This window comes from Orcinus orca, chromosome 5 (assembly GCF_937001465.1).
Source record: "Orcinus orca chromosome 5, mOrcOrc1.1, whole genome shotgun sequence".
NCBI classification, from domain to species: Eukaryota; Metazoa; Chordata; class Mammalia; order Artiodactyla; family Delphinidae; genus Orcinus; species Orcinus orca.
Window position 1 is genome coordinate 81,834,516 of NC_064563.1, and position 27,412 is coordinate 81,861,927.

Below are 27,412 nucleotides of genomic sequence, written 5' to 3' on the forward strand. Positions count from 1 at the left end.
TAAAAACCTGTCACATAGAGAAACTTCTTTTTGTATTGTAAAATTATAGTTGAAGATACTATATAGTTTAATTCTCCAAAGAACAGGTTCCATACGATGAATTCCTTTTAGAATTTAGTAGCAGGGAAGAGTCCAAATCTTTGGAACCTCTTAGATAATACAAAATATACTAAAGTTTTCAGTTTTGTATTAGTGGATAGGAAGCTCAGATATAAATTTAATGTCTTAATAATTAGCAAATTTGCTTCCTCTTCCCTCCAATATCTTAATTTTCTGTTCCAGATTTTTATTGTACACATATATAAAATGATATAATGATTCAAATCCATTTTGGAAGCAGATATAACAATAAAATAAAATTCAAGATCCCTTGTAGCAACAAGGGTTCTGAGCTTATATTTTCCTTATTGTTTGAAAAGGGAACACTAATATATTAGGGAACTAATACTATACCGGGCCTAGAAGGGGGCAAGTGGAAACGGAGAGCTATATGCAAGTTATGAAGGCAAAGTGTAGAAACAAATAAACTTTGGTGACCAGGGTCTTACTCCTACCACAATTACTATAACATAAACACCCAAACTGCAGCTAGAAAAAAAAATGGAGATTTAAGTTTCCTTACTTTCAAAAAGACTGTGCCTCTCTAGAAGCACCTACCTGCTGAGAAGTGAGCAGCAGTTCAGAAGAACTTGCCTGCTGCTTTGGCTTACTACATCTCCTCACTCCACTACTGGTTTGGCTACATCTTAGACATCTATAGTCTGGCTACACATAAAAAAACTTCAACAAGAAGACGCTGTGAAGGACTAAATTGGAATCATCACAACTGTCAAAAAGAAGAAAACTCCAGTTACACATATCTAAACAGTTACTTTTTCCCCTGAATAATAAAAAATATAAATTCTGTTATATAGACACAGGCTTACGTACTTAATACTCTAAATCATAAACTACACTTCTCCCCTAGAACCATAACAAAAAACATTATGTTTTTAGAATTTTACAGTTAGTTCCCTTGTCAATTAAAATGAAAAATTTCACTTAACATTTATTAATAATTTATTTTAAAGGGCCATTACATACTCATAGATTTTACCTCTTTCAATATCATCCATCGGAGATGCTGGGGACATCTTGTCTTCCGATGGAGAATGTTTTACAAGATTGGGAGTCCTAGCTGAATTCCGCATTTGTTGCTGCTGCTGCTCTATACGATACTGAATTTTACTGCTTCCTTCAACTCTGCAATTAAGAACATCAAAAGGTCAAAACAGGTATGATGATTGCAATATAACAACAATTTCAACTTACAAAGCTACTAAAATCGACCACTTATTCTTTTTCCTAGAGATCTTTAAAACGATATTCAAGGATTAAAGCATTAATTTAATTCATTATTTAACAAACCTTTATTGAGCCCTGCTATAGGCATGGCATACACACAAATCCACTGAGGGATACAAATGTGAATTTAAAAAAAGCCACTGCTCAAAACTGAAGAGATAAGACATACACAAATGACTAAAATAAAATGAAATTATACATGAGTATAGCAGACACATTACATTCCCTAAATTCTGAAATTACCATTTCTGTTAAAATTAAATCACTCCCACATTTCTCATTCATAAGGTTAAGACATGTTATTAAAGGAGGTTCGTATACTTTCCCTTCAATACTTAAAAAAAAAAAGTACATAACACAACTATGCTTGACTTTGCCTCTCCCATTTCCAGTCACCAAATCCTGTTAGTCCTTCCTTCACAAAGTATTTAGAACTTCACTTTTCTCTTCATTCCTACTCTAAAACATCGTGGTTTGTGCATTTTTCTCTTTCCCACATTGTTTCATTTAAATCAATTTGTTTGGTGGATTTACATTTCAAAACAAGAATGTAAGCATGTCGATCCCTGGTTAAAAAAACTTTAATATGCAACCACCGTCAATAAGACAATGTCCTAATTTCATAGTTAATATTGAAGGCAACCTACCTTTATAACCTTACCTCTAGTCTACTTTCAACCTCATACCCCACTTTCTATACTTGTATACAGGGAAAGAAACAAATCTCTGCTCTATTCAAGCAAGTCTTATTCATAGGTTCCAAATAAGTCAGATACATTCCTGTCTTGTTTACATCCTCATGTTCTCTCTGATCAATTAAATCAGTATTTTCCAAACTTTCCTACAAATAAAAATCACCTGGGAAGAGGGGATAATTAAAAAACAAAAAAAAGTTTCCTGGGCTCCTTCTCTGATCTGTAGTTGAACTGGGGAACTCATTTGTTTAACAAGCACCCAAAGGCAATCCTTATCATGAAATATGTTTGGGGGGAAAAAAAGCCCTAAATCTTAACCTCCTCTTAAGGTACATCAGTAAGGGCTCCCTGAATGCTCCGATGAACCATGTCTTCCTTCCTTTAATTCCTAGAACAATTTTTATCTATACTATTTGTATGGCTTGTTAATGCACTGCCTATTTCCCCCCAAAAAACATGTTAATTAATGCACTGCCTATTTCCCCCCAAAAAAACAATTTGAGATGGCTATGTTCTCTTATTGACATTTTTAATAGAATTATCTGCTAATCCAATTAAAACGTGGACGTTCTGAGGTTAGTATTTGTATAGGAAGTTCTCCTTTTTCTTGCCTCACATTTTCTAAGTGCTTGATAAAATTTTACTACTGATAATGAAATTATTTTGGAGATTGTGTAATGGCTCCTTTTAGTCCAGTTCTACAAAAGTATCTACAGTAGAATAAAAGACGTACCTACATATAAGAAAACATACAGAAACAAAACAAGCTTTTAAATATCATAGGGAGAAATGGTAAAAGCTTCTGGCTAAAGGATCTTCACCAAATTTAAACTTGGAAAAAGATCAAAACATTTTTGTAGGGCTTCCCTGGTGGCGCAGTGGTTGAGAGTCTGTCTGCCTGCCGATGCAGGGGACATGGGTTCGTGCCCTGGTCCGGGAAGATCCCACATGCTGCGGAGCAGCTGGGCCCATGAGCCATGGCCGCTGATCCTGCGCATCTGGAGCCTGTGCTCCCCAACGGGAGAGGCCACAACAGTGAGAGGCCCACGTAACGCAAAAAGAAAAAAAAAAAAAAAATTTTGTACCAGACAGAAATAACCCTTATGTAATAGTGTGACTTAATCCAATAACTTTTTTCACTGACATTCTCTTAGCAATTTATGTGTTGATTAAATAATTTATTTCATTAACCACATACCTTGTTCTTTTTACAGTGATGTTGCTGCTGAGTTTTTCTAGTCGACATTCCCCAGTATCATGGTTAATAATCAAAATGCATTCTTTTAAGTAAGGTTTCTTTGAACCTTTGAAAACAGTTACTGGTGTAGTTGAACCCTGTTTAAAAAATTAATTATTATTACTTGAAATTTATCATAGAAATTCAGTTGAGAGGGCCTTTGAGATCTTCTGTCTTTCTCAATCTATTGATATACTGTACTTCAAGTCACCTAACTGCCTAAATTTACTACTCTGGCAATAAGGAGTATAGTAAAAAAGACAGATGAAGAGAGGCTGAGATCTCAAAATTGCTGTCTTGAGGAAAGGGAACAGAGGAAGCAGCTGCCCTGAGCCAGTAAAGATTCGTTTCACAAATCTTTGTAGACGTGGTCTACAACAGGAAATTGGGATTCAATTCTAATACAACCAATATACTTTACAATAAGGGAACAAAAGTCCTGAGTTATATTTCCTACTCTTCCTCTTCTTCCTACCTAAATTTAATTTTTTAAATCTGGCATTTTATTAAAGGGGGGCTTCCCTATGCAGATTAAGGAAAATGAATGTATCAGGGAACATATGTTACATTAAACTCACTGATCAATTTTAGTGTCCTTAAAAGTGGGACAACCAGACATTATGTGCTTCATGATGTGATATAAAAGAAAGTAGGCAGCATCACCTATAAAGTGTTCTTGCCTGAAAAAAAACCCACAAAGAATCTAACTCTCATCAAGGCTTTAGAAATAACTACCAGTTTATAGGAAATATGAGGAAGGAGAAACAAGTTATATAATCCCAGACAGAAGTAATTTGAAATCCAGAATGTGGGTATATTCTCTAGGACAATTAACCTGGTTTCTCCAACAAACCAGTGGCATAAAAGGGGGGAGGGACTTTTACAGAATAAAAGAGATAAGAAACATAATATCAGAATACAATATAGGAATATAAAATAGGTAAACAACAAGGAACTACTGTATAGCACAGGGAACTATACTCAATATCTTATAATAATCTATAATGGAAAAGAATCTGAAAAAGAATATATATGTATAACTGAATCACTTTGCTGTACACTTGAAACTAACAGAACTGTAAATTAACCTCAGTAAAAATAAATAAATAAAAATACAATATAGGGATTTTATATGGATTTCTAGGGAGAAAAACTGAAAAAGGACATTTTTGAAACCATCATGAAAACATGAATATGGACCAAGTATTACAATTAATTCTACTATGTGTGATAATAGCAGGGTTACCATGGTACTTAGGTGAAAATTAAAATATCCTTATCAGTTAGAGATGCATACATAGCATTTGTGAATGTCTGCGATTGCTTTAAAATATGCCAGGAAAAAAGTAGGAAGCTCTATTAAAAAAAGATTAGCGGGGCTTCCCTGGTGGCGCAGTGGTTGAGAGTCCGCCTGCCGATGCAGGGGACACGGGTTCGTGCCCCGGTCCGGGAGGATCCCACATGCCGCGGAGCAGCTGGGCCCATGAGCCATGGCCGCTGAGCCTGCACGTCCGGAGCCTGTGCTCCGCAACGGGAGAGGCCACAACAGTGAGAGGCCCGCGTACCGCAAAAAAAAAGGTTAGCAAAATGTTGATAATTGTTGAAGCTCAGTAAGTACACAGGAGTTCATTATACTATTCTATTTTCCATAATAGAAGGTTAAAGAATCCTGGTCATTACTAATAACCTACATCTACCTATGCTCCTCTTCTATCCTTTGTCCCTGCCTCCCTCAACCCTGAAGGAATTTTATGTTTCTCATTCTCTTATTTTATCCCACATATATGTATCCCTAAATAATATATTGTTATAATTGCTTGGTTTTGAACTTTATAAAAGTACATTAAATTTTTAAAGCACTGATTATAACAATTTTGCCAAATACAATAGTAATGTTAGATCAGGTTAGAAAAAGATGACTTCTAAAAAAGACTAAAGGGCCTATCATTTTTTTTAAAAATATTTATTTATTTAGCTGCACCGGGTCTTAGTTGTGGCACGTGGGATCTTCGTTGCCACATGTGGGATCTTCTTTGCGGCACGCGGGATCTTTTAGTTGAGGCATGCAGGCTGTTAGTTGTGGCATGCGGGATCTAGGTCCCTGACCAGGGATCGAACCCAGGCCCCCTACATTGGTAGCACAGAGTCTTAACCACTGGACCACCAGGGAAGTCCCAGGGGATATCATATTTTAAAAGTTAACAATCATTAGAGGCTTAACACATTACCAGAGGAGTATGAGATAAATTTGGTAATTGAGGATGCCATAAAAAAGGGGTAGGTTAGAGACCTCTGAGAGGCTGGGAGAGAAAATTATGAAACCAAAAGTAAGGAACAAGTTTTTCTAAAACAAAAATGATCTACAGGAAGTCAAGCATGCATAGCACATAGATAAGGACATATCTGGAGTGGCCCCTAGAAGAGTGAGATGCAGAGCACTTAGCTGAAGCCCTGTAAGGTAGAGAGCCAGAAGCATGATCATGACAAAACTAAGTTGGGCCTACTTGGCTGATAAGTATATTTTTCAAACGTCTTGACTAAAAACAAGTGAGTAAGATACCCCAGAATAGCAACCCAAGGGCTTCAAATTACATTTAAGAGAGTCACGTAATATATTCTTCTTAAAAAATACTTGTATTCTTACTTAGAAAACATTTTAAAATACATTATTGTACTCTGAGTTTCTGAAGGAGGAGGACTGGATTAGAAATTTTTTATTGCTCCTAGCACCTGAAGTACCAAGCTCTTCACAGGTACTCAATGAATGTTGAATGTGAACAATATGAACATTTTTACCATAAATAACAAGTTAAGTAAGCCTTTCACAATCCCTGTACCTGCCTTCTATACTTTGAACAAGTTTTTTTAAATTAAACTTTTTTCCTCATTAAATTGAGCACCATTCTTATTTTAAATTTCAATTTCTGCCCTCTTATTTCATATTCCAAGAAAGGGGTATTAAACTATTAAGGTACCAGGAAACTCCAAAGCATATGAACTCTTTTTGCCTCTGAATAACTATGGAACACATGCTACCACCTCCATGTTTACTGCTATAACCCAACATCAGAACCCAATCATCAGGTCACCTAGATTACTGTTATCCTCCTCCCTATTCTCCTTCTAGTTTTATTTCCCATCTGCTAACAGGCAAATCTGATCATGCCTGATTATGAATACCAGGAAAGGAAAGTAATCAGTAATGGAATGGAAGAGTACAATAGTACTCCCAAAGTAACATGAGGGAAAACAAAGGAAAAGAAAGAAGAGACGCTTGACAAAACTAATAAAGAACAGAAAAAAGAAAACAAATTAAAATAACTAATACACATACTATAAGATAGAAATAAAAATCAAGTATAAAAACTTTGAACTAAATGTGGATAGAATTCTCCTAATAAAAATAGAAAGTGTCAAAATTGGTTTAAAAATGAAACAGAATATTCTGTTAACAAAAGATATACTTAAAATGTAAGCTAAATAAAAGTAAGAGACACTTAGATTCCATGAACATGCAAACAAAGAGAAAGCAAAGGTGGCAATATTAATATTAAACAAGGTGGTATTTAACCTTAAAATCACAGAAACAGGGTAAAAAAGGTTTATTATACAATGATAAAAATATAATTCATTTAGAAGTATAACTGTAATAGGACGTTAAAATAGGAGTCAAGTCCTAAAATAAGCTGAAGTCCCAAGAACATGGTAGGCTATTTTCCCATGTAAGCTAAGTAAACTCAATGGAAAGAATCAGACTAGGCTCATCTTGGAAGGGACTTTGACCAACAGCGTCATCTAGAGTGGCATAGTAGCCATCAGACATATGGAACTCTCACAAGTCCAGGGTTTGTGGGCAAAAGCTGTTGAGCAACCACTAGAGATGCACTCATTGCATAATAGGAAGTGTAGCTGGAAGTTTCCTGTGGGCTATTTCATCAAAGTCCACAAAAGTACCTCACAAGATAGCACTAAAAATATGCCAAACTGGACAACACCAATAACAAATCATAAGTCAAGTAAATCTTTTCCTTTCAATATTCAACATTTTGAAATTTTATAGCAGTCAACCATAGAGAATTGTTTACAAAAAAGAGAGATTTGTAAATGCCCAATATTAACCCCCTTAACAGTCTTCATTTTTATTAGTTTCTTCTATTTTATACTACCAAAGAAAACCTAGAGGAATGAGAATTAGAAAATCTACCCTATCGAAGAACCACCAGAACCTGAAGGTACTCTTAAAAGTATAATAATAAAAATTCTATTTTATGGAATGCCTCCAAGCTTCTAGGCATTTTCACCAAGATGATGAAAGCAAGTTGATAAAGAAAATAGGAGAATATAAATGCCTCAAACTAATAATCATTACATTTCCACAAAATTAAGAACTGTGAAGAAATGTAAACCTCCTACTTATTTGAAGAAGTTCTTTAATGAAGGGGTAAAACTCCACAAAATTTGAGAATATAATTTCTATTCTTATTCACAATTGTTCAAGGATTGTAGGCCCAGCAGAAAAAAAAATTTGCTCTTAGCAAGTGGTAATTTTAACAATTCTCTTCCATTCCAGCTATCTGAAAGATTCACAGGATAAAATTCAAATTCTTTTGCATTACACATCAGGCCCTTCTTTATCTGATTCCTAAATACCATCTCCGACTATGTCCCCATATGCACCCTTTCTTACCTAGCCATAGTGGCTTATATATAGTTCTTCAAATGTAACAGACTCTTTTGTTGCTTTGTCTTAGCCCACGTCTTTCTTTTCTCTAAGAGGTCCTTCCCTCTTTCCTTCACCTGGGTAATTTCAACTCATCTTCAAGACAGCATATCCTGATGTCTCCTCTCCCTCCCCAGGCTGAATCGCCGCTCTTCTGTACTCCCATAATATTCTGTGTATACCTTTATGATAGTCCTTACATTACTAAATTTTAATCAATTATCTCCTATCTTCCTCATTAAATGATAATATTTTTTAGGACACCTACCACGTCCAGTCTACCTCTGTCTTCTTTTTTTATTTTTATTTTTGGTCACGCCACATGGCATGCTGGATCTTAGTTCCCCCAACAGGGATCGAACCCGTGTCCCCTGCAGTGGAAGTGTGGCGTCTTAACCACTGGACCGCCAGGGAAGTCCCTACCTCTGTATTCTTAACAGCTACCTAGCAAAGGACTTACCACACAGAAAGTATATGCATATATGGACTGTCTGTCCAACCATCTCCCTTTCTCATACACACATATACACACAAAAATATTGAGGCGTAGTCATTTTGGACATATCTCTGGTGGGCTGAGGTGGGGAGGGAACTACTTTTTCCCAAATGATTTCTCTGCTATTTCATAAATTTACAATTTGAAGCTTGAAATTTTCCTCCTATAGTTGTCATTCCTTCAAGAAGTATTTTCAATTGAGACCAAAATCGAACACATGGTAGATGGTAACTCTTGATTAAAGCAGGATTATGTGTGAATGAAAAAGGTTTATTAATAAATGTAAGAATCCCCATCTGCTTGGAGTAGAAAGACAATGCAAGGGATGAGGATGGGAGGATTGCAATTTGAGAAAATAATATGCTACGTGGCAAAGAAGAACTCATCTAAAGTTCTGCAAACCAATCATCACTGATCAATAATCCTATAATCTGAGACCAGGATAACAGGTGGTGCCTGTTATCCACCTGAGGCTTTTCAATAACTTTTAAGATTAAGTGAATGATTTGGGCTTTTCTTTAATAAACCTCATAAAGCAAAAAAAGCCTTAGATTATTGGGTACTTAATATCCAAACTATTTTAGAGACACCAGAATCTGAACACTTTTTAAAAACAGAGTAATACAAAGGCTTTCTAATCTACAATGTCTCAGACTGAGTTGATTTTTCATTTTCTTCAATTTCTAAGGGAGCAAATGAGAAATATACAATAAAATGCACCCACAAATTTCATTAACATTAGGGAAACCTTCAGAGGCAGCAACTCATATAGTCTGACATATAGGTGGGGTCTCAATATATAGTGTTGACAGACAAAAGGAAACAGATGGAAGGCTAGATAGAGGATAGAGAGCTTGCTTGCTATACCTCTAACCATGACAAGCCATCACATAAATGTATACAAGAGAATGTGGATGAACTAGCACAAAACCATTCCTATTACAAAAGTTAAAACAATGTAAAAAAATCTCAGAAAGTCTAGTGTTTTCTATGTTAGAGTATAAAGTTAGTCTTGGTTTTCTTTGAGAATAGATCAAGTCAGTATAAAAGGAAAAAGAAACTTAGGTTGAATGCTAAGAAATTTCTAACTCAAGGACTGAGAAAACTAGAGCATACAACAAAGAACTTGCATATTTATGTAAACAGTATTTGACAGCATTACTTTGATATATCTGAAAATTTTTGAAATGGGCAAAATTTTGGTAAAGGCCTACCTGACCTAGTCTCTTTCTTTTCCAGTCCATTCCCTAAGTCATTGTTAAAATCACTCCCAAAGCACAAATCTAATCATGTTAGCTCTCTGCTTAAAAACCTCTAATGGTTCTCTAATACCTATGACATAATCTCAAAATTCTACATTACAACATAAAAGATTCTTTATAATCTGGTCCCAACCTACCTTTCCAGTCTCTACTCCTATCAATCATTTTTCATTATTCTGTAATTTACTACATTCATTCATTTATTCCACTTGTCCTTTCTCCATTTGGAGCCTTTCACATACTGTTCCTTTTGCCTAGAATATTCTACTCCTTTTATAACGGATGAAATTCCACTTGTCCTTTAAGTTTCAGCCCACATAGCATATGCTTTATGAAGCCTTTCAAGATTCCACCAGTCAGGGCTTCCCTGGTGGCGCAGTGGTTGGGAGTCCGCCTGCCGATGCGGGGAACGCGGGTTCGTGCCGCGGAGCAGCTGGGCCCGTGAGCCGTGGCCGCTGAGCCTGCGCGTCTGGGGCCTGTGCTCCGCGGCGGGAAGGACCGCGGCAGTGAGAGGCCCGCGTGCCGCAGGGAAAAAAAAAAAAAAAAAGATTCCACCAGGCAGAGTATCTAATTCCATTTATGTGCTTAAACAGAATTTTGTCTCTGTTCTAATCTATAGCACTAGATAGATGTTTATACGTCTGTCTGCTGTAACAGATTAGGACTACATGGCAGGGCATATGTTATTATTCCTAGTTTGGAGAACAAAATCTGGCTCATAATAGTGATTTAATAAATATCTGTTTAGACCTCCAATTGTTTCAAATCATTTAATATGATAGTTCTTGAAACTTACAAAGTAAATTTTAAGAGTTTAAGATTGTTTTACTTAAGATAGTTTAAAATATGATTTTTTTGCTTTGCTATATTTATTAATTTTTTAACTGACTACCACTACATGAATTGTACAATCATTTTCATTTAAATTTAGTGGAAATCCTGTAAAAACATCTATTTAGTTTAAATATATGGAAATACTCACTTCTATATTTGGTAGAGTAATTGTCACCTGTTCACCTTTGCCGACTTCAAGCTCTCCTTCACAAGAAGTGTCAATAGAAGCAGGTTTGAAGTCATCTAAAAATAGATATAGATACTGGTTTTTATAAGATGGAAGAATACCTGAATACCTGGGTATCAAAAATATGAGCATGTTTCAGAGTGATAAATCATTTTTCAATAGCCAGTAATTAAAAAGTCTTAGAAGAGTCTTAATATTGCAAACAAACAAAATACAATCCAGATTATTTGTGTATGTATAATTCTGAGAGAAAAAGAAATAGCTACACTCTAAAACAGTATTCCTCACTTCATGATCCCTTGGGATCCTGTTTAGATCAAGATGAACTAGACTACGATGTTCCACTGCTAAAAATGAAATAATGTCAGTATCTTGACAATTTTCTAAAAACCAATATCAGTAGAACATCTTCAATTTTCAGTTTTTTTCCTCCCCTAAATTTTTCTTAAACCACCTTGGGCTCCTACTACCACTTGTCTCCTGTCCTAGCAGAATACAAAATGAATGAAAACACAGCAAACACACATTCATGGGGAAAATTTAAAGAAAACTTATTCAGTTTAACAGCTTGAGTTTTTCATGGATACATACACCACTAAAAGATGTGTAAATTTAACCAAATCTGCCACTTCAGAAGAAATTAAAATAAGTTTTCATTTTGAATTAGATTATAATTCAACTGGTGTCATTAAAATATATCACCTAGAGGGAACACAGGGTGCTAAGATATTTCACATACTGAGCAAGTTTAAAAACCTCTAAGATATGAAAGTCACTTAAAAATAATTCACATCAATATACATCAATGACTAATAAGAACCTGCTGTATAAAAAATAAATAAAATAAAATTCAAAAAATATATATATATACATCAATGACTGAAAATAATTCTGATACAGAATTCCTTTGCTGTTGCCAGGTTATCTTCTGGTTTCTTTTAAATAGAGGCTGGTAATCCAGATTTTTGTATAAAAGATCTTGATTTTTAGGTATTTACAACCAAATCATGTTAAAACAACAACTGTGTGGGTCAAAAAAAGCATCTCTAAAGTCAAAATCAGCTGATAGGATGTAAATCTATAACCTCTGTTTTAGTGTTTAAAAACAGATTTTTTTTCTTTATATCATTACTTCTGATCTTCACAACTCTCTGAATTGAATATTCTCACCCATATTTTACTGATGGTGAACTCCTCTAAAGTAACGAAGCCAGTAAAAGATAAGCGAGGAACTCAAGCCACACACTCTACCCAGCCCATATTATATAGCCTCTTTGCCTTAGATCCACAGTTCCAAACTTTTGTGTATATGCATGTGTCTGGAGGGGTGGTGTTAGGAGATGAGGGATAGTCATAAGTCCCTATCGGAATCTGATGAAAATTATAGACCAGCTACAGATCCTCTCTGTATAAAAATGCATATATGGGGACTTCCCTGGTGGCGCAGTGGTTAAGAATCCGCCTGCCAATGCAGGGGACACGGGTTCGAGCCCTGGTCCAGGAAGATTCCACATGCCGCAGAGCAACTAAGCCCATGTGCCACAACTACTGAGTCTGCACTCTACAGCCCACGAGCCACAACTATTGAGCCCGTGTGCACAACTACTGAAGCCCGTGCACCTAGAGCCCATACTCCACAACAAGGGAAGTGAAGCCACCGCAATGAGAAGCCCGCACACTGCGATGAAGTGTTACTCGATGCAACTAGAGAAAAGTTGCTCGATGCAACTAGAGAAAAGTGTTGCTCGATGCAACTAGAGAAAAGCCCGCATGCAGCAACAAAGACCCAATGCAGCCAAAAATAAAAAAATTAATTAACTTTTAAAAAAGTAATACATGCTTAAAATATGCATATATGAATATACATATCAAATTCTATATAATTTCAAGGGATTCACAAGCCCTTGAAGCCTATGCATAAATGCCTATAGTATATGTGATACCAATAACAGACAGAAATGTACTCAAAATATCTGTAGGTTTGCTTAATGAGCTGGAATTTATAACCAGTAAGTCCATCAAAACTATTCTGAACCTATTTATATTTCTAATTATTATTGTTAGAATAAATTGCACATTTTATTACTTGTTATATTAAGTAGCGTTGTCTTTTATTTACCTTCACACAAGAAATTTCTTTTTAAGTATACAAATTTTGAGATTCAAGGGGTTAAATATAGCTCTAGAACTACAGAATTTGTTGAATAATCTCATGTTCATGCTTTCCATATGTTTTCTAATGTCAAATGTATTCTCTTCTAAGTTGGAATGATTCCAGACTAAATAGTTTATTTCTTTTGGTTCTTCTTGGTTTGGAAGCCTCACCACTAATTTTATCATTTATTTTCTCTGGATTTCCTTCATTTATGTTATTTTCTTCAGATTTACAATACAATTACTTATATTACATAAAGAGTGGAAAAACATTTCCTGCCTTATTCTCAACACTTTTCCTATCATTGTTGATCACTTCTCTGACTATTTTGGCTGTAGCATCACACAATGTCAATATCTTCACAAAAGAGTCCACAATTAGTAACATAAATTTATTTCCTGGGATCTGAACTAATTCAACTAACTCCAAAACCCATACCCTTTCCAGTATACCACACTAATCAGAGAACATTAATTGTAAATATAATTTCAATCCTATTTTTCATTAGTGTACTTTCTAATGTGTGCCCATACCAAAGCTTAACAACCAGTTTTTTGGGAGTGGCTCCACTTGGTGCCTCAGACAATCTTCCTGTAGTCACTGTCCATGAGCTCATCATTTCATGACAGGAAAAAATGGTGTCATTTACAAACTTAGGAATTTCAATCTTTATTCCCTTATCTGGTTATAAATTGTAAAACTAGTACTAGCTCAAATCCAAAATTTATTCTAATGGGTCCTATTGCTCAAACTCTTCTACCCAGTGAAGCATCTGCTGTTAAGCATTAAGTTTATCATTTACAGAACATCCCACGTCTTCCCTACCACATGCCAGACTATGTTTTTGATAGGTTTTACTGCCAAGCCCTGATAAATGCTTTTTTTTTTTTTTGCAGTACGCGGGCCTCTCACTGTTGTGGCCTCTCCCGTTGCGGAGCACAGGCTCCGGACGCACGGGCCCAGCCGCTCCGCGGCATGTGGGATCTTCCCAGACCGGGGCATGAACGCATCCCCTGCATCGGCAGGCGGACTCTCAACCACTGCACCACCAGGGAAGCCCGATAAATGCTTTTTGAAAGTCTAGGTAAAGTACATTTATTGGCACTCTGCATACACACATGAATATAACCCTTCAATAATAATGGTGACTACTATTTATTCTCTACCATGCACCAAAAACTGTGCTAAGTTGTTTATACTATCTTACTTAATCCTGAAACTCTGAAATGTAGATATTACAATTTCCATTTTACATTTAAGAAAACTGAGACTGAAAGCTTCGAGAATATTACCAAAGTTACATTACACATATAGGTGGTGGAGGTCAGAATTCACATCCAGGTTTTTCCAAAACCTCAGTGTATTGAACAGGCATCATTACCCAAGTACATAAAGATAGAATACTACTTTCTCCCAGGTAACATTGATTTGTTATAAATTAGGTCCACCCTGAAGGGGATTAAGAAGTACAAGCCTCCAGTTACATAAGAAACAAGTCATGGGGATATAATATACAGCATAAGGAACATGGTCAATAATATTGTAATAACTTTGTATGGGGACAGATGGTTACTAGACTTATCTTGGTGATCATTTCATAATGTATGCAAATGTCAAATCATTATGTAGGAAACCTGAAACTCACATAATATTGTATGCCAACTATGTTTCAATAAAAAAATTTTAAATAAATAAATGTCATGCTAAAATATATTTGAACCATCCTTACAAATTATCATGATACTTTCAATATATATCTTTACAGCCTTACCTGTTAAAAAAAACTTAGAAGATTTAGAAAGATATTTACATTTAGTGAATGAATGAAAGCTTCAAGCATTATATAAAACTGATATTGAAAATATTGTATTTTTCACATACCTATCAATTTAAGGGCAGTTCATAATTTTAATAAAAAATGATAGAATGGCTGAATTTATTGCTTCATTCTATAGATAAGATGAGCTCAGCAACTTAAAGTGAATTGTCTATTTTACATGTTAATAAAAAGTTGAAATTAATGTATTATCTGTGTGTATTTCTGTTCTACTTTATTACAGAGCTTAAACATGAGTATATTTTTCTGAAAATAGAAACAAAGTTCTTCTTCAGTTCCCTGAGGAAAAAACATATCTTTATATGTAGTAGTGATAATTAAAAATACTAAACATTTTTGGTTTTCAGAAAGAAAAATGTGCAATTTTTAAAAAAAATAAATAAATCATATCCACCTGCCTGTATGAAACTCTATAGTTTCCATCCCTCACTCTGAGTCCTTAAGGATGAGAATCATATGGGAAATGAACCTATCCTCAAGGATAATGATTGGTTTTCTTTTAATAAATCTAGAAAGGTTCTGTCTGCTTCAACAAGAATAAAACTAAGGGCTGAAAACCTTTCTGATGTCTTCCACAGGACTAAAGGTGTATTCAAACATTTGGGGTTTTTGTGGTTATTATTATTGTTGTTTTGTTTATTTTCATTCTTGTAACAGGATCACCCGATACTCTGATTCTGAAGACACGATTCCAGCATTTTGAGAACTTTTATAAATAAAAGGCTTTGAAGCACCTGCAAAGTGCTTTTCGAAGGCTATTTCTTATTCACTTAATTTGGGGCTTATGCCCTTAAAAAGAGACTATATACCCAAGTTACACGAAAATAGATTCTTGAGCAAATTTGTGTAATCTCAAACCTTATCATTAAAAAAACTGATACTAAGATTACTGCATACCTGAGAAAGAAGAGGAAAGGAGAGGGAAGTTATTACTTGAGAGAAAGGCATGGAGAAACCAGGTAAGAACTATATCATACTTCTGAAAAATGGGGCTGAAGACGGAGAGAAACTGCACAGCCAGCACTAGCTGTTTCAAGGTCTTAGACCACAAAGTATGGTAAAGAAGGGACAGTGTTGAAGATCTGTTTGCAGATATCGCCCCCATTTATTCTATCAACCGGATATTAATTTTGCTTAATAAAATCCTTTCATAAAATGTAAATATATCCTTGGAGAGTTAAACTTATTGGTTCTTCATACCTTTACTCTGAGTTACTGTAATTAGATTGTGTACAACTTAAGTAAACTTTTGGAGAATGTGAGTTTTAATTGAAACATGGAACACTTCAGAGTAAAAACCATAAAGATCTCTGAACAGTCTAAGGACAGAATGACTGAGAAGGGTGGAATGATGAGACACTAAGGAAGGGCAGGGCTAGAAAGAGGAAGTGAAAAAATACCTACTTTACAATTTGGCCACAGAAAAATAAGAGGTTATGATTCAATGATCTCAAAGTTTCCTTCCCACTCTATAATTCTATGAGGGCTATTATGCAAAAAATGAATGTTTTACATACCAAATCATAATATACTATATTTTCCTTCCTGGAATCTACACCATCCAACTATTAAAGCATCCAACTATTGAAGCAGAACTGAGGTAGCCTCAATAACATAAAAGAGAAAAATGTATCAAAACTAGTTCCAGAGGACAAAGGGAAACCAAAAGGAGAAATCACAGGGGGTAAATATCTTTCTAATAAATTCATAACACACCCTTCAGTACAGTGATAATCAGTATTTGATAAGTGACTGAATGAAATCAGGGGTCCAAAAGAGATACAGATTATTAGAATCGTCCAGAATATTTCTCCAGGAACACAGTAAATAAGAACCCTCATCAGTCAGACACCAAAAGTGAAGAAAGGAGAGAATGTTTTCCTACCAACCTAAAGGCATTTTCATCAGCCAGACACCAAAAGTTAAGAAGGGAGAGAATGTTTCCCTACCAACCTAAAGGCATTTTGCCTTCCCATTTCCCTTTGCCCCCTTCCATTTGTCACCTTATTACAGCTGTTCCTTGAATAACACGCACCGGTCTGCACCGCACGGGTCCACTTACATGAGGATTTTTTCCATTAAATAGAGTATCTGTATTTTCATCTTACAGATCTTTAAATTAACGAAGTGTGGGGAAAAGTCTGTGTTCCATTAGAGATCACAATACGTGTAATGAAAAAAACTACAGAGTTTGAGTCCTGATTCTACCCAAACGGCTTCAGCTTCGGGATCTTGGGTGAGTCATGTATCGATTCCTTCGTTTTTGAGGCAGAGATAGCAGTCTGTGGATTTTCCACTGCGCGGGGTCGACGTCCCTAACCCCTGCGTTGTTCAAGGGTCAACTGTATACTTTCCTTACCACCTCTGCATGATCCGCCAGTCACGTCTGCCTCCACCCATAGTCACCCCTGTAGACCTCCTCCACAAAGCATCCCTTTCTACCTGCTGGTCTTACCTAAATCTCTCTGCTCAGAATTACCCACACCTGCTCGACCAGGCTGCTTCCACCGGTCCCCTAGCACTCCGGACAGGGCAGCGGGTCGCACTGGGCACCGCATTCTCCCATAGAATAAGGGGTGGGGGCCTCTGTTCGAACACGACTTGGAGAGAGTTGTGCTTCCGCACCCCCATACCCAGAGCTCCCCCCAGTTTCCCCGGGGGTCGTCCTCACTCACAGCGCACAGTGTGGAAGGCGCAGCGCGGCTGCTTCTCAAAACTCTCCCCTAACTTGAGAACCCGCTCGCGACTGTCAATATGCGAAGTTCCCGCGATTCCATTCATCATTCTCCTCCGGCTCCAACTCTGCCTCGGCCACCGACGCTCACTACCCTCTGCCAACTCAGCCTGAAGAACAGGCGCTCGGCCGCCGCGGGCGTGGCCACCATAGCCTCCGCCCCGCGGCCGACAAGCGCGGTCCCACCCGGCCTCTCGCGTGCTGATTGGCCTCCTGGAGATTGGCGCCCCGCCCCTTGGCCCCGAGGCTCCTGGTCCTGCAGCCAGGCTCCATTTCCCACGTTGCGACGCACGCAGACCCCGGCACGCCGCGTTTCTGAGGTGCGCGGTGGGGGCGGGGTTATTCGGCGGAGCAGCGTGAAGCAGGACTGAGGTAGCCGACCTGACTGGGCGGCTGGGGAAGGAGGGCGCCCCGGGATACCGGGAGGCCCGGACCGCAGGCTTCTGGACCAAGCGACCCGTCTTGTAGGAGCTCTTAAAGAGAGAATCGGCCTGCTCCACGCCTTTTCTGTCGAGATCTGGTGTGGAAACTGAGGCGGGGGAGGGGCGGAGCCTGGGCACTAGGCCTGATGTCTTGTCCAAGGCCAGATAGCACGAAAGCCGGCTCTAGAATCCGGAGTAGAGACCCCCGTGGCCTCAGAGACGCGGTCGGTGGACCTGACTGAAGGCGACGCCGTTGCCTCAGCAATCGTTTTTTGACCTTATGTTCCAGAGGAAGTTCCTGGTGGTATAAGGACTGGGATAGAGGGAGGAGGGTGAAGTGGGGCGGGTAAAAAAGTTTCAGAGTTTGGAACTGCAGATATTTAGGATTACTTGCAGCTGGAATCCATTGGGTTACCTTCTTTATCTTCTTCACAGTGATCTGTGGCGGCGGTAAGGGCACGGCCCTGAAGACCGAATTCCCAAAAGATCAAGGCCAGACCTTGTGCTCTGGCAGCAGGGTAATAGCATTAATAATTGAAAAATAATTGTCTTTTTTTTCATTTTTTCTGTCAAAAGTTCGTGAGTTTAAGGGTAAAGATGAGAGAAGTGCTGTATTAGAAGAGAAGCATCCAAGAGAAGGTTTACAAATGGTTGCCATAACGGTGGTTTTTCAGGGTAATTACGTAATCCGAAAACTTTCTTACTTAACTGCTACCGTCGCCAGGTTTGTAATTTATTGTTCCAGGCAGGTAGATGAATGTGTCTCTCGCAGCCTATCCGCTTGTCCAAATTCTACTCTTTTAAGGCGGACTAAGACTGTTCCCTGAGGTAGTTAAGCGCTCAGGTTCTAAAGCCAGAATCTTTGGGTTTGAACCCCAGCTTCATACTCTGTACAGTATGACTTTGTGCAAACCAAAGTTAAGGATGCTGATCATTAAAATGGGAGGAAAAAATAATAGTACTTATTATACCTTACAGTTGTTGAGAGGATTAAATTAGGACAAGAAAGCATTGAAAACAATTCATGGGATAAAGTAAAAGCTCTCTGAATGGTTATTATTTCTGAGACTTTACTGTCATGCAACATTTTAGGGCCATCTTTGGTGGTTGCCTTCTTTTCTAAACCTTGAATTACTCTAGGAGGTAGGAATTATTATTTTGTTTACAGGTAAGAAAGCTTGTTCATGGAAACCCTGTCCTCTGACTCTGTGGTCTTTATTCTTATCATCTGTGTCACCTATTTGGCATGTAATGTATTTTACATAATTATTTTATTTTACATATGTGCGTATATAGGTCTGTGTGTATACTTTTCTTTCCTAACCAGAATGTGAGCAGGAAATCTGTCCTATATAAAATCTTTGTGAACCTTGGGTCTATCATAGAGCCCTACGCATGTTTGGTGGTGGTGATGATGTTTTAGTGATGTTTTATTATATTAGCCAGAGGGGAAAAACAGTGTTGTGAATCTATTTTACTTTAAAAAGGCTTTCAACCGGAAGTCTGAGGTTTCCATTTATAACCAGGAGAAAAGCAGAGCATCAAGAAGTTGAGGTTTTGGAATACCCAAAGTTTGTGCATTTATTCATTGTTTCAACATATATAAATACTAAGTACCTACCACGTGCCAAGTGCTAGTTTAGCCTCTGGGAATATAACAGTGAACCAAAGAGGTAAGAAGGCAGCCACCAAGGATGGTATGAGTTTTGCCCTTGTGAAGCTTACCTTCTAATGTGAATTTTCTCTAAACATACATCTAAATGAAATATGTTGTACTAGCCCAGGAAGAAACAAATAGACTAATGGACTAAATAGAATCTAAAAATATACCCAAGTGACATTTCAGATTGCTTCTCTTGTATCCATTCATGATAAATTATCTCAGAAATTTATGATAGCTATGTGCATTTGTTCTTTTTACACCAATCTGTAACCTCATCTGACGTTATAGCTTCCTATCTTAAACCACTCACAAAAATAACTTACATTTGTATTGAAGATATAAATAAAGTATGTTTTTGAAGATATAAGTAAAACAAAATAATAAAAACAGTAGAAAAAATTAGATTATATTTTAGCTCTTAGGGTAGGGAGGACCTTTCTAAGCATGACACCAAAGGCAAAGTCATAGAGGGAAGATTGTTATACTTGACTACATAAAAATTGTAAAACTACGGTAAAACCATAATCAAGCTTTAATAAATAAACGACAAATGAGGATAAAGTGTTTATAGCCAATATAAAAGATAAAGGGTGTATATCCATGTATGAAAAACTTAAAGCTTCTACAAAAGAATAAGATAAGCCAATAGAAAAATTGTTGAGGGATGTGAAGAGAAAATATATAAAAGAATAAATGGCCAGTGAACATGCAACGTGCTGAACCTCCCTAATAAAGAAATAGAAATTAAAACAAGATGATTGGGCTTCCCTGGTGGCGCAGTGGTTGAGGGTCCGCCTGCTGGTGCAGGGGACGCGGGCTTGTGCCCCGGTCCGGGAAGATCCCACATGCCGCGGAGCGGCTGGGCCCGTGAGCCATGGCCGCTGAGCCCGCTCGTCCGGAGCCTGTGCTCTGCAACGGGAGAGGCCACGACAGTGAGAGGCCCGCGTACTGCAAAATAAAAAACAAAAAAACCAAAACAAGATGATACCATTTTTCACCTAGCAGATTGACAAAAATATAAAATATAACATTAGGTACTATTGAAGGCATAGTAAAGTGAGCACCCTCATACATTGTTGGTGGAAGTATAAATTGGAACACCCATTTTGGAGAAAAATTTGGTATCTAATCAAAAATTTTAAAATATGTGTCCTGCCACCCAGCCATCTGACTGCAAGGGAAAAATTCATCCCACAGAGTACTATCATGAGTACCTAAGACATATACTTTGATATTCATTGCAGCATTGCTTGTACTAGCATACACTCTGAATGACTTCCAGTAGAGGAGATGTTTAAATATATTTTGATACTCTCGTACAAAGGAAACATAGCATAATGCAGCCATTGGAAAGAATGAGATAACTATATCCACTCTCCTAGAAAGTTTATGTGCCAAGAGTTGTGCTGGGCTTTCTTTAAAAATGTTTCCAGAAAACTTGTTTTTTAATGATCTGTATTTTACCTAAAAAGGAATGATTTTTGGATCCTGTATTATGGCCAACTCTTTTTTTTTTAAATATTTTATTTATTTATTTACCTTATTTTTGGCTGCATCAAGTCTTAGTTGCAACATGTGGGATCTTTCGTTGCGGCACGGAAGCTCTTCGTGCCGGCATGCAGGCTTCTCTCTAGTCATGGCCTGCACATTTTCTCTCTCGTTGTGGCGTGGGCTGCAGAGCGTGTGGGCTCTGTAGTTTGCGGCACGCGGGCTCTCTAGTTGAGGCGTGTGGGCTCAGTAGTTGTGGTGTGTGGGCTTAGTTGCCCCACGGCTTGTGGGATCTTAGTTCCCCAACCAGGGATCGAACTTGCATGCCCTGCATTGGAAGGTGGATTCTTTACCACTGGACCACCAGGGAAGTCCCCAACTCTTTAATATAAAGGGTGAACTGTGGTGCCAGTTATGAAGAATAATAGCTTAAAAAGTGAGAAGTAGGTTATTTGGGAATATGTTTTGTGTTTCTTTACTCTTTTATGTGGGAAGGAATATAATGAACATTGTAATGGAAATTGGATTCATACTGATCTGGATTTGAATACTGACTCCACCACATGCTGGTGGAACCGTGACAAGTTTCTTAACTTCTTCAAACTTTACTTTTTTTTAATCTGTAAAATGTAGGTGATTAAAGGCTCTACCTCATAGTCCTGTTGTGAGGATTAAATGAGATAATGCATATGAAAGCACTTAGCACAGTGCTTAATTCATAGTAAGCACTTAATATATGTTAGTGTTTATTATAAATAAGTTAAGATTATACTTTTTTAAAAATGGTATCTTTGAGCTTTGAATGCCTTAATTAAAAGAATTTAATTTTCTTTAAATTTTTTAAAGAAAAGTTTTAGCAACAAATTGAATTGGGATGTGGATTTTTTTAAGATAATTGATTTATTCACTATGCTATTTATAAACAAGCTTTGGTTATCTTATAATAACATTTCTGAATTGTGTGTTGGGAATCCCCAGGACCAACTCCAGGTTTAGTAATTTGCTAGGAGGGCTCATAGTTCTCAGGATATAATCATAATCATAGCTATGATTTATTACACTAAAAGGATACAAAGGAAAATCGTCAAAGGGAGAAGGCAGATGAGGTGAAATTCAGAGGAGAACAGGTGCAAACTTCCAAGAGTCCTCTCCCAGCGGAGTCACATAGGACATGCTTAATTCCTCCTTCAGTGAGTTGTAGTAACACGTTGAAGTGTTGTTTACCAGGGATGCTCACTGGAGACTCAGTGACAAGAGTCTTTATTGGAGATGGTCATGTAGGCATCCTCTGCTACCGCATATCAGAATTCCAGACTTCAGGAAGGAAAGCAGGTGTTCAACATAAACCACATTGTTTTTACAAAGTTTAGGCCCAGTGAGCCAGTCATACTAGGAAATTGGTGGAAACCCTCCTGAAATCCAAGTTCCTAGACACCAGGCAAGGGCCAACCTTGTAAGAAGACCTTTAAAAAAGATATCAGTCTTAGGCCTGTATTAGCTCATTTCTGCACACTCGGTTTCTCTTTTATGATGAAAGAAAATTAACTCCTAACCTAGGATTGTTGTGCAGATTAGGGAGAGTGAATGTGAAGCACCAAGCACAGTTTCTGACTCTTTAGAGAGTGCACAATAAACAGTACCTAGTGTAGCTGTTACAGTATGGTATAAGGGTCTTTAGCTCTTTTAGAGGTACACTAGTTGGAAAAACCAATTTCTCCCTATAAGGAAGAAATGAGAAAAATCTACCCTTCACTTCTTGAACCAAGCAAAGCTGCTGTCATTTATATTTCAAACATTATTTAGGGGGTGAATGTTTTAGGCTGTTGACCTTTATTTTTCTGATTTTGTCAAATATAGGTGGTATGAGAAATGAAGCCAATGGGTAGAGACCCAAGGATCTTATCTCTAGCTGCTGAAGTTGCAATAAGTCCTGAGCAGAATGTCCCTGTTATACTGTTGAAGTTAAAAGGTGAGAAAATCTTTTTGTGATCGGCTGACACTTTAACAAAACAAATTCCATCATGGGTACAATTTTAGCATTTGTTTTTAATTTGTTCAGTGAAATCTTAACACTGTGATAAAGCAGTGATTTCTTTTTCCTTTTTAATGTATTTTTAGTCATTATTCAACCTATAAAAATACGGATAACTCTTGGATTTATTGAGCAAAAATAAGTATATCTTATTTCCTTTTGCCTTAGAAATAATAAACAACACACCTTTTGGAAGCTCAGAGTTGAAGAAAGTCAAACAAGATATATATTGTTATGATCTCATTCAGTATTGCCTCTTGGTCCTCAGTCAAGATTGTTCTCGAATCCAGGGTGGTTGGACTACAATTTCCCAGCTTACACAGATATTAAGGTAAAATGAACAATAAATCAGCTTGTTGTTAAGGGATATAGTAGTAGATTCTTTTTTTTTTTTTTTTTTTTTGCGGTACGCGAGCCTCTCCCTGTTGTGGCCTCTCCCATTGCGGAGCACAGGCTCCGGACACGCAGGCTTAGCGGCCATGGCTCACGGGCCCAGCCGCCCTGTGGCATGTGGGATCTTCCCGGACCGGGGCATGAACCCGTGTTGCCTGCTTCGGCAGGCGGACTCTCAACCACTGCGCCACCAGGGAAGCCTGAGTAGATTCTTAATTTCAACATTTGCTTTCTTTGCTTCATCTGGCTAACAAGCATTGGCATCCCATGGAATGTTATGGATGTACTTTTCCTTCATACTATATATTATTATTCCTAACTGTATTTGTGAATATTTCACTGTCAATTTCACTCCATAAGCTCTACGAAGATGGTGATCTTGTGCTCACCACTGAATCCCAAGGGCCTAATAGACTAAAGACCAAAGAATATTGAAGAAATAAATAGATTAAGGCACTGGCTTTATACTGGAAAAACTTACAGTAGACATGGGATGACAGTCATGTGGATTTATCATACAAGGCAGAATGAAATAGGTGCTGAAATGAAAGGCATAAGCAAAGGGCTGCAGAAGAAGAGATACAGAAACTTAATTTCACAGTGTATTGGTATAGCTGTCTCAACTGTATATTTCATTAAGTAACCCAAATCATGTCAATAAATTTAGAAGCAGCATTTACTGATCAGTAGATGCTAGATCAGCCATGCTAGAAATTTTGAGAAAAAGATCAAAATCTTTTTTCATATAGGAGGCAATAAAATAAATCAGGTGTTCTCAGTGTCTAAGCCACTTCCTAATTAAGTAACTGAAAATGCGCAGTACTAGTTGGATCTTAGCTTTTGAAACTGCTTATAATTAAACATAGATAGATAAAGGCCAGATTCAAGGTATACAGTTAGGAAAAACAGTTAACACATGTAATATTTTTTAATACCTTAATTTTCAAGATTAATTATTTCCTTAAGTAAATAAAGCCTTATGTCTTTGTGTTGTTAGATATGTTAGCTCATGGAAATATTGATGGAGCTAGGCTCTCAGAAGTGGACTCCAAGTCTTAAGAAATCCCCATGTTTGTGAATGTACAAAAAATGTATTTCATTTATTAACATTTTCAATGAAAATAGTACTCTTAATTAACTTTAGAAACCAAAGGGAAAAGAGAAACTGGTACATGTGAGTGTAAGTCTATTGACCTTAGGAACTGATACGCAAAAAAAAAAAAGACACTGAGCATTAGTCAGTTTTTAGTGTACTCAGTATGTAGTCACTGTTGCTTATCAGTGTCTGCACAAGCCTCTAACATCGATACTTACTTATTAGAGTACACACATAGAGACCATTCTTGGATTGGGGACTTTTTTTGGTATTAGTCTGTACAAATAATTCTTACCGTTGAGGCTTTTGAATATACTCGTTTCGTATCCAGGGGGTGACTTTATGTGTGGTTTCAAGAGGACCCATTTCTCTAAATAACCTTCTCTCTTTCAATGTATATTGTAAACTGTTCCTACTAGACTTTTTGCTGTCTCCTCTTCTGATGTAGGGAATGTGCAGTCAGATATTTTTCAGATTTTAGGAAAGTAGATCTGCTGGAAAAAATTGATTATCTGTCCCTTGTAGACTAATGCTACCCTAGCTATTTTTCAGCTATCTGATGTGTAAAATGTATCAGTTAACACATATGTTACTCTTGAATGGTATTCTATTGCTTTTAGAGTGTGTGTAGCCCCTTCACTGAAAACTTGCCTCTTTCTCTTTATTGTGAGCCAAGTGTATTTTGTTTCCTGAAGGATTGACAAGTAAGTTTTTAGGACAGGTAAGGCCTAGCTCTAAGTACAGGCAAAATCCACAGCACTGTTTACTTGTTACTTGTTAAGAAAGTCGTTACACTAATTTTCCTGTAAAAGTTCTTTATTGGCTTGGCAACAAAAGAAAGATACTAAAAATTCTCATTAAGGCATGGTGTCTATAGAAGCTTTAGCATTCATCTAAAATTTATAATTAGCACAAACTGAATCACAAACTTGTGCTCTTATTTCAGCCATTGCTGTGTGGGTTTGGAACCAGGAGAAGATGCAGAGGAATTTTACAATGAATTGCTTCCATCAGCTGTAGAAAATTTTCTGGTTTTGGGGAGGCAATTGCAAACATGTTTCATCAACGCAGCTAAGGTATATGTATTTATTTAGGGTTTTTTGTTTTGTAGCCAAAACAAGTTAATTCTTGAGACGATGTTCCACATTGTTTTTTCAGGTGTGCAATATTTGGCTGAAAGTACAATTAGAGTAATGGATTCAAACATTTTGAAAGCTACGACCAAAAAAAAGAAAATCTCTACATTTGAAATTTTTAAAGTGCTGACTGAAGCATATTGTATGACAATATGCTTTTTGAAGGATCTGTTTTACTACTCAGTTTTGAGCATCACCCATAGACATTTATTTCCATAACATTTTCCTAAAACATACTTTCTACTTAAATCAGTAGTGGAAGAAAGTATTGTTCTTTAGGCCCAAGGCTTTTCTCAGTAGCTCCAATGGTGAAGAAGAATAAAGGTGCACTTTCTATATGCTCCTTCAGATCCTCTCTAGTCAAAATGTTTCAACCTCAACATTTGGGTTCATTTCAATCCAACAAGTATTTCTTGGGTGAATTATGCTGGATGCTATATGTACTTTTTTTTTTTTTTTTTTTAACCTATGGATCATTTAGAAGTTTGTTGCTTAGTTTCGAAATATTTGAGGGTTTTCTTGCTGTTTTATTGTTATCAGTTTCTAATTTAATTCTGTCATGTCAGATAACATACTCTGTCATTTCAGTCCTTTGAAGTATTTTCAGACTTGTTTTGTGGCACTCCATATGTTTTATAGTGGTGAATGTTCCATTACAAGCTGTCCTTGCTTTGCACAGTGCTGTCTTAACTGAAATTCATGGATATCAGGGACATGTAAAGCTTTTGATATATACAGATTTCATTTAACATGGTACCATGCAAAAGCAAAGACTCCCCGTTACCTGAATGTGAACTCCTCAGTTGTAGTGTGTAATGTTCTGTAAATGTCAATTAGATCAGTTTGGATATAGAATATATAAGGAGTGATAAGTCCACAAGGCTGAAATTCCACCTTGGAAGAGTTCTTGGCTATATGTGCATTTGGGCCTACTGCCACATCAGAGATAGAGCAGATTCAAAACTTTTGTGAATTATGAAGGGAAATAATGTAAGTCACTATAGGATGTTAAGTTCGATTTGAGATGCTTTGGGTATATAAGGAATACATATAGTTTTGGCTTTAAACAACTCTCAGGCTAATAAAGTAGATAAAACCTCTAGGTATTTCTTATAGAAAACATAAGACAGATATATTTTTAATTCAAAAAAATAAGTTTAAAAAGTTTAAGAGTGAAATTGAGCAAGATATACAACAGTATGGACAAAAAAGTGGTTTGAGTATGAGTATTGTTGGCAGAGAATTTAACTTAATGGTAGAGTATATGGGTCACAGATGCCACTTCTACCATCTCCATTGACATTTTGAGGGATGCTAGCAGTAAATAAATCTTTGCATATTTGCTAGATATAATTCAGTTCAGTTAAAGCAACATGAACTATAGAAATTGTGTTGAACTTGATTTCTTTTCTGGCTGTGCCACAAACTAACTCTGGGTTCTTGGGCAAATCACTTGATTTCACTCCACCTCAACTTCCTCCTTTGTAAAATGAATTTCCATCTCATGAATAGCTCAGACCATTATGAAAGCTTTATGTTTTCTTCAAAGCACTTTTATTTAATATTCCCCACTTAAAAGCAATAATAATTATATTCTTTTCATTTATATAGTCCTTCAATACTTTTCATAATACTTTCTTATTCTTAGTCATGGTATTTGTATAGAGATAAAAAACTGTTT

The 27,412-nt window shown here is 36.9% G+C and overlaps 3 protein-coding genes across 10 annotated transcripts in view; 1 reads left to right on the forward strand and 2 right to left on the reverse strand.

Annotated features, from left to right (window-relative positions):
* EAF2 (ELL associated factor 2) overlaps positions 1 to 17,620 on the reverse strand; it is a 50,194-nt gene extending 32,574 nt beyond the window's left edge. The window contains exons 1-4 of the mRNA XM_004278551.3: positions 17,443 to 17,620; positions 10,737 to 10,831; positions 3,238 to 3,374; positions 1,097 to 1,242 (exon numbers count right to left, since the gene is read on the reverse strand). Coding sequence (XP_004278599.1) covers positions 1,097 to 1,242; positions 3,238 to 3,374; positions 10,737 to 10,831; positions 17,443 to 17,551 — 487 coding nt within the window. The 5' untranslated portion in view covers positions 17,552 to 17,620. The remainder of the gene's footprint in view (positions 1 to 1,096; positions 1,243 to 3,237; positions 3,375 to 10,736; positions 10,832 to 17,442) is intronic.
* The window catches only part of SLC15A2 (solute carrier family 15 member 2), a 779,020-nt gene that overhangs the window by 75,576 nt on the left and 676,032 nt on the right, over positions 1 to 27,412 (reverse strand). The gene's annotated exons all lie outside the window — the stretch shown is intronic.
* IQCB1 (IQ motif containing B1) overlaps positions 17,741 to 27,412 on the forward strand; it is a 48,340-nt gene continuing 38,668 nt past the window's right edge. For 3 of the 8 annotated variants that reach the window (XM_004278549.3, XM_033403343.2, XM_033403344.2), the window contains exons 1-5: positions 17,741 to 17,873; positions 18,359 to 18,441; positions 22,932 to 23,043; positions 23,275 to 23,437; positions 25,542 to 25,671. In XM_004278549.3, the coding sequence (XP_004278597.1) occupies positions 22,944 to 23,043; positions 23,275 to 23,437; positions 25,542 to 25,671 (393 nt within the window). In that variant the 5' untranslated portion in view covers positions 17,741 to 17,873; positions 18,359 to 18,441; positions 22,932 to 22,943. The other 5 variants (XM_049710150.1, XM_033403341.2, XM_033403340.2 and 2 more) reach the window with 5 other exon arrangements.